This window comes from Microtus ochrogaster, linkage group LG4, assembly GCF_000317375.1.
Source record: "Microtus ochrogaster isolate Prairie Vole_2 linkage group LG4, MicOch1.0, whole genome shotgun sequence".
In the NCBI taxonomy this organism is placed as follows: Eukaryota; Metazoa; Chordata; class Mammalia; order Rodentia; family Cricetidae; genus Microtus; species Microtus ochrogaster.
In genome coordinates, this window is record NC_022030.1 from 23,324,538 (window position 1) to 23,332,113 (window position 7,576).

The window sequence follows — 7,576 nt, forward strand, 5'->3', positions numbered from 1 at the left end:
CATTTATTGTTTCTTCTTAGCCACACTCGGAAGAGGGTCCTAGTGTTGTCCTTGTTTTACAAGTAACGAAGTGTTCACAGTGATGTGACCTGCCCGAAGTCACACAGCTAGCTAGACTCCTAGAAGCTGTGGCTTTATGAGTTCCACAGCTGGGCTTCCTACTACACAGCTGTAATCACTGTACTTGGAGAGTCCAACAAGAGGACAGCTGCCTGGTTCACACACTGAGTTCCCTGGCCTGAGCGACACTGTGAGACCTGACCTTAAAATAAATACAAGAGGGATGTAGTTTGGTGGTGGAAAACTTTCCTAGAACTCATCATGCAGGGGGTATGGCTCAGTGGTAGAGAACCTGCCTAGAATCCCCCAGTGAGGGGCTGGGGTATGGCTCAGTGGTAGAGCCCCTGCCTAGAATCCCCAGTGAGGGGCTCTGGCTCCACAGCCAAGTGCTCACATATTATAAGTGAGGTCCTAATTTCATTTCCAGTACAGCAAAATCCAAAGCAAACCAAAGTCTTTCATTCCCTAACTATCTATCCGGTCCTCCAGGCCCCTAGTAACCCAGGACTCTAATTATTGGTCCCCTGTGGTCTCCAGGGAGCTCAGGTGACACAGGGCCCCTAGTTCACCGTCAGCAGGTGCAGCAGGTCCTCATTGGCACTGCAGGGGGGATGCTGTCCCTGGAGTGTCGCCAGCTCCTGCAGCCGTAGGTAGAGGCTGTTCAGCTTGGGGAGGTACACGTGACCATCCGGCAACCTGTCTGGATGGGCCTCATACAGGGACACCAGGTCCTTAAGGTGTACACCCAGTATGGGCAGCCGGAAGCCAGTACAGCTGGCCCAGGTGCGGCGGTAGCAGGCATAGTTGTTTTGGGAGGCGAGGAGTTCTGTCAGCTCCAGCAGGGCCTGTGTAGAAAGGGCTTTCTAGAATAAGAATATCTCTCTTGAGCATGCCCCTCACAGGGGGTTCCCTTAATCCTCTCCAGAAAAGGAGAAGAGGAAACACAAGAGAAAGCAAGCCTGGTGCAGAGCCCTGATTCCTACTTTATGGATGTGAAATGGCCAGGGCTATTAAATCACCAGTTTTGGTTTTTTTTTTTTTTGGTTTTTCGAGATAGAGTTTCTCTGTAGCTTTGGAGCCTGTCCTGGAACTAGCTCTGTAGACCAGGCTGGCCTCGAACTCCCAGAGATCCGCCTGCCTCTGCCTCCTGAGTGCTGGGATTAAAGGCGTGCGACACCACCGCCCAGCCAAATCACCAGTCTTTAGCCATGCTGGCAGTCTTTTTTTTTTTTTGGTTTTTCAAGACAGGGTTTCTCTGTAGTTTTGGAACCTGTTGCAGATCAGGCTGGCCTCAAACTCACAGAAATCCACCTGCCTCTGCCTCCCAAGTGCTGGGATTAAAGGCAAGTGCCATCACTGCCCGGCTACAAACGGTAGTCTTGCGAGTTGGCTGCTCCACCGTCCTACAGGTGGAGAAGCAAGACCGACAGGGGCTGCTCCTCCACTAGTGAGGGGCCAGTTCATTGCTCCGTACATAGGTGGCCCAGGAAGAAAGAATAGGGATAGCTGGGGTGGGGGCGGGGAGGTCTATGGAATTTGGAGTTTAAAGGTCCGACGATGGCTCCAGAGCCCTGGGAGAGCTGACAGCAGTTACAGAGCAGTATAGAGCAGTATGTGAAGGTTCAGGACTTTGGGGAGTCGAGGGGGTTACCTTAGTGCTATCGGGGCTCAGGTGGGTGTGGGAGTCCTTCAGCCTGGAGATGGAACTATGACACAGGCCACCTGTGACTGCCATCAGTGTGTTGAAATTCTGTAGCTGGTGAAGCCTCTAGAAGGGAGGTAATGACAGAGGTGGGAGGTACCGCAGAACAGCCGTAGGGTGGGGCGCAGACGGGGGGGGGGTCAGTCATATGTGAGTGCGCACCAGGTGTGAGCAGATGAGTGGGTCGGGCTGGCAAGGTGCCAGGCATGTATTTAGGGTTAGACAGATTCGGAGAACAGACAGGTGTAGGTGGACCAGCTGTAGAGAATTCAGAAGTATATCAGGCGTCGGGCTTCTGGGGACGGGGTCAAACAATACACAAGCCAGTCACGCAGTCATGACTGGTAGAATGGAATAAATTAACTGTGACATAGATGTGGGATGAGCGTGAGGTTCACAGGGTATCAGGAGAATCCTTTCTCCTTCCCTACTCAAAGCTTGAAGGTCACTTTGGAGACAGGCGAGGCAGGACCAAATAGAAGATGCTCAGGCCAAGAAGCTCAGGCTGATGCCAGACCTGCTTCCAGGTCTAATGAGCCGAGCAAGATAGCAAGATATAGCTCAGTGGTAAAGCCCTTGCCTAGAATCCTCCACTAGGGAGCTGGGGGTGTGGCTCAGTAGTAAAGCCCTGCCTAGAATCCCCTAGTGAGGAGCTAGGGACATAGCTCAGTGGTAGAGCCCCTGCCTAGACCCTCCCCCAGTGAGGGGCTAGGGTGTGGCTCAGTGATAGAGCCCCTGCCTAGAATTTCCCAGTAAGGTGCTGGCAGTATGTCTCAGTGGTAGAGCCCCTGCACATAGAATTGCCCAATGAAGGACTGGGGATGTGGCTCAATGGTAAAGGACTTATTTAAGGGTGCAGGACGCCCTGGGTTCAATCCCCCCGTACTAACAGAAATAGCCAAGCAAGAGGAAGCAAAGTGTTGGAAGGCTCCTCAGGAAGGGCGTGGTCTGCTTTGGAGATATTCAAAGAGGTCAGACCACAGGGCTTCCCTTTTCCCAGAAGGGAGGAGAGGCTGACTCAAGGGGTCAGGGCCAGAGAGACTGGACTCCGTCTCTTTGTATCTTTGTATCTAAGTATCACTAAAAGTGATACAGTCACTGTCGGAAGACACCCAGGGGGGCTAAGGACTGGAGATACAAAGTTGAAGACACAGAAGGGGTGGGGGGAGATATGATATGTGGAATTTGACTTTGGGCCTGGGAAATAGTGCTAATTTCTAACTATAGAGCCAACGGTGGGGCCAAGTATGGTTTGACTCTGTGCTATCAAGGTCACAGAGGAGTATGGACTCGGATGATGCCAGGGTACTGTGTGGTAGGTATGGTGGGTGAGGGAGATGAATCATGCCAGCGGAGGATGGGCTGGAGTCATGGGCTGGAGAGATGGCTCCATGCCTACGAGCACATACTGCTCTCGCAAGGGGACCTGAGCTCTGTTCCCAGCAGCCATACTGGGCAGCTCACAACCGCCTCCTGTAATTCCAGTGTCACTGGCCTCTAAAGAGGTGTGTGTGCACACAATTTAAAATAATTAAAAAATAAATATTGATCTGTGGCCAGCCTCGTCTACAGAGCTAGTTCCAGGACAGCCAGGGCTACACAGAGAAACTCTGTCTCAAAAAGTCAAAATAATTAAATAAATATTGAAGGAGAAGAAGAAGAAGAAGAAGAAGAAGAAGAAGAAGAAGAAGAAGAAGAAGAAGAAGAAGAAGAAGAAGAAGAAGAAGAAGGAAAAAAAAAGCCTTAGTCAGTCACAATATGGAAGCCACGTAGCTGTCCCAAATCTAGTTAGTATACAGTCCTGGATGCCAGCTGTGGTGGCACATACTTTAATCTCAGTATTTGGTAGGCAGATCTCTTTAAATTAGAGACCATCCTGGTCTACATAGCAAGTTCTAGGACATCCAGGGCTAAACAGAAAGACCCTATCTCAAAAAAAAAAAAAAAAGGCGGAAAGACTGGGCATTCAGATGGGCTTACCTGTGCCACATGAATGAATTTGTCCAGTACCTGGGCCCGTTGTGCAGCCCCGGGACGGCTCAGTACCATGACCTGTACCCAGCGGGACACACTGTTGCTCAGACCCACAGAACCTTCCAGAGCGGGACAACCCCTCACCGAGCCCTGCAAAACATAGCCCCGCAGGTCTTGGGGCTGAGGACAAGATGGGTCAGGGCGGGTGCTAGAGCTCACATGCCACCTTCCTGGCAGTGCCAGCCTCTACCATCCTAACATAGTCTATGTCTCCCACCGGGCTACTGTTGGTCCCGGACACCACCTAGTCCTGCTTTTGTCTGTGCACATCATTATGTGTCTGACCGGGGCATGCTCAGCACAGGGAGGCATGGGCAAGAGGACGTGAAAGCGGCTTCTACTTGATCTGCTCAATAATACGTACATTCCACACTTGTGTCCACCACACACACACACACACACACTCTCACAAAATCCGGAAATCTGTCCCCTAAAGGAATCAGATCCCCATTTTCCTTCAAAACAACATCTAGATGTTAGCAGCTGCTACATTTCAACCCAGAAGCACACGCGATTGCCTTTAGGGAAGGGAAACACAACAATTTCAAAGGTAGCATTTACTCTAACCATGCACTGGTCTCTGGTATAGGAACTCTTAATATCCTGCCTGATTTTTTTGGGGGCGGGGGTCTCTATGTTGCCCTGACTGTCCTGGAACTTGCTCTGTAGACCAGGCTGGCCTCAAACTCACAGAGATCTGCCTGCTTCTGCCTCCCATTCAAATGCTGAGATTAAAAGTGTGAGCCACGACCACTCAACTCCATTTTAATTTTTACCTTTATGTACAGGGGAACCGAGGTATGGTAAGTTGAAATGCTTAGGGAATACATGAATAACTGAGAAAATCCTTTGAGCACTCAACTATGTGATTCTATTGCAGGAAGCAATGATAGGGTCCCATGGAGGCCAAGCTGGCCCTGAGTTTCACATCCTCCTGCGTCAGCCACGCAATTTAGGCCTGCACCACCACACCACAGTACAACCAGCACTTCTACATAATTTCACTCTTTCTCCTCTCCGTGAAGCGGTGTGGTCTCTGCCTTGTATGAATGGGTACCCGAGAGATGGAGAAACTAGTTCAAAGCTAGCGAGGTCAACAGGAGCTGAGGCGGGCTGGGGACATGGGCCCTTGGTCGAAAGCTTGCCTAGTGTGCCTGCACAAAGCCCTGGGCCTGATCTGCGTCCCTGCAGAAACCGCTGTGTTGGCACACATCTGTCTGGGATGCTAGCACCCGAGAGATGGAGGGAGTGGACCAAAGATCAAAAGTCATCCTTGGTTCCATAGAGGGAGGCCATGAGATTCCCATTCGAACAACAGGGCAGACAGGGAGTAACAATGAGTGGAAAAGAAAGGGCCGCTAAAGTGACACCGTGGATAAAAGGGCCTGAGCTGCTTTCCTGGGACACCCATGGCGGCAGAAAAAGAAGACCATGTCTCTCTCACATACACACACACAAGTAATAAACATGTAAATAAAAATGTCTAGAAGGAAGGGAGAAGGGGATGGGATTTGAACTCAAGGCTTTAGCACCCAACCAGCTCAACCCATTGTCTCAGACCCTCCAGCTGCCAGGGTAGACTGCTTAAGAGCGCTGGCCCGGAGTGCGGGAGCACACCTTTAGCCCCAGCACTCGGGAGGAAGAGGCAGGTGGATCTCTGTGAGTTCAAGGCAACCTGGTCTACAAAATGAGTTCCAAGCCAGTCCAAGTTACAAGGTGAGGTCCTGTTTCAAAAAAAGAGTTTACAGTCTGGGCTGGGGATGTAGCTCGGTGTTAGAGAGCTTGCCTAACGTAGGTGAGACCCTGGGTTCAGTCACCAGCACTGTTAACACAGTCACAGGAATAGCAATAATAGTAAGACCTACAACCCCATACGGATGCCTCCTCCAAGAGCACACCCCCCCACCCCCCTACCCCTATTCTGTTTGCTGCCTAGGGGCACACTGGGAAAGACATTCTCACTGTAATGGCCTGGAAGGCCCGGAACTCGAGGTAAGTGAGGTGTTGAGCCAGCTCCTCTGTCTCCAAGTGATCAAACAGCAAGGACACTTTGCGCTTCTTGCCCAGGCCTGGGCTGCTCATGGGAGGTGGGGGGCCAGGCCCTCTGGGACTTAGTCTGGAGGTCAAGAAGGACAGGTTATTGGAGTGGCTCAAGAGTTGAAGGCTTGCAGGGGGCATAGAGGGTGTGAACAGGATAGGGTGAGGGCAGGGAAGAAGGGGAGGGCTGGCTCACAGGTTGGAGGCATCTCCTAGACTTCTTTGGGTCAAGTTGCCTTCCTGAGCTACCGTGGCCCAAAACCGATCTATGACTTCTTCTAGATGGGGCTCCTGGCGCACCGCCTCAGGGTCATGGGTCAGCCAGTACCTGGAAGGGGCCAGAGACGGGAGGTGGGTGAAGAGGGGCTCTGTAAGGCTAAGGGGCTTGAGGCTAAGGAATTCTACATGTAGGGAACTAAGGGCATTTCCATGTCTATGGTTTCTGGAGTCAGAATCAGAAGGGTGATTCAGAGGTCTTGGGGGAGCGGGTTCTTAAAACAGGACAGGGATCTCTTGAGACAACTGGGTAGCCAGGCAGTAGGGGAGCCAGGAACTGGGTAGGGGTGAGATTTGGGGAGTCAAGGCGATGAAGTCTTAGGAGTATGTGGGAAATGAGGCATCACCAAGGAGAGTCTATGGGATCTGGGTCGGGTCTCCAAGAACTGGTGTTCTAAGGAGCAGGGGGCAGTGGTCTCAGGAACTAGGTTAGGGGTGGTTTTTAAACTTTCTTAAAATATTTATTTTCATTTTGTATGTACAAGTGTTTTGCCTACAAAGGACGTATGTGTACCATGTGTGTGCCCGGTGCCATGGAGGTCAGAAGACAGTCAGCCACCATGTGGGTGCTGGGAACTGAATCCAGGTCTTTGAAAGAGCAGCTAGTGCCCTTCCTCACGTTGCCGAGCCATCCAGCCACAGTCAATGGTGCCTTAGCAAGGGAGTTTTTTGTAACTTTTTTATTTTTGAGATGGGACCTTACTCTATAGCCCAGGCTATCCTTGAACTTGAGGAGAACCTTTACCTCAGGCTATCTCATGCCAGGATTACAGGCATGAGTTATCACACGGACTCTTAGCGTGGGATTTTAGAAAATGGGGCTGAGTGTATGTGGGGGGTGGATTGGGTTGGGGGATCTTGGAGAGGTGTTTTATAGGAAGGGAGTGGTCTTGGCCCAGCCCTACCTGACCAGGTAACAAATCTGTAGCTGTCTTAGCTCCTGTGCATCTTTGGCAGCCTTCCGGTACCTGAGTTCTAGTCAAGGCTGTTTTGCAGCACCCCCATTTTCCCACTCCCCACTCCCTTCTCCTAGGAGTTTAGGAGTCTACCCTTAACCCTCTAGATGGAGATCACCGTTCTGGGAGGATATGAGGTCAGCAGCCGGGTTGCGAAGTCTGAGGATGGCAGCACCCAGCTGTGCATCGTAAGCACCATCTTGAGAATGTGGTCCCCGCGGCGCAGGCTGCCAGTAGAGTCTGGAGGAGGGAGGAGAGTTAGTTAGCCTGGGCCCTGGGCAACAGACCGATAGCTTCCAGCCTGGGTGCACAGGCTGCTGCAGGGGCTGGTCCTACCTGTGTTGCCCTGCAGGAACCTGAGCAAGCAATATGATTTCCTCAGTGTCCTCATCTGTCAGGTGCACGGGACGGGATGAGTTTGGTTCCTGGCCTTCAATCATCTCAAGCTGTTTTCCTTGAACTTTTTTTTTCTTTTTCTTTTTGAGACAGGGTTTCTCTATGTAACACCCTT

At 51.4% G+C, this 7,576-nt stretch overlaps 1 protein-coding gene across 1 annotated transcript in view; it reads right to left on the bottom strand.

The window, feature by feature from the left end:
• The window catches only part of Rasgrp4 (RAS guanyl releasing protein 4), an 18,657-nt gene that overhangs the window by 7,407 nt on the left and 3,674 nt on the right, over positions 1 to 7,576 (bottom strand). The window contains exons 3-9 of the mRNA XM_005361316.2: positions 7,184 to 7,305; positions 7,015 to 7,067; positions 6,030 to 6,161; positions 5,759 to 5,912; positions 3,743 to 3,916; positions 1,712 to 1,828; positions 630 to 905 (exon numbers count right to left, since the gene is read on the bottom strand). Coding sequence (XP_005361373.1) covers positions 630 to 905; positions 1,712 to 1,828; positions 3,743 to 3,916; positions 5,759 to 5,912; positions 6,030 to 6,161; positions 7,015 to 7,067; positions 7,184 to 7,305 — 1,028 coding nt within the window. The remainder of the gene's footprint in view (positions 1 to 629; positions 906 to 1,711; positions 1,829 to 3,742; positions 3,917 to 5,758; positions 5,913 to 6,029; positions 6,162 to 7,014; positions 7,068 to 7,183; positions 7,306 to 7,576) is intronic.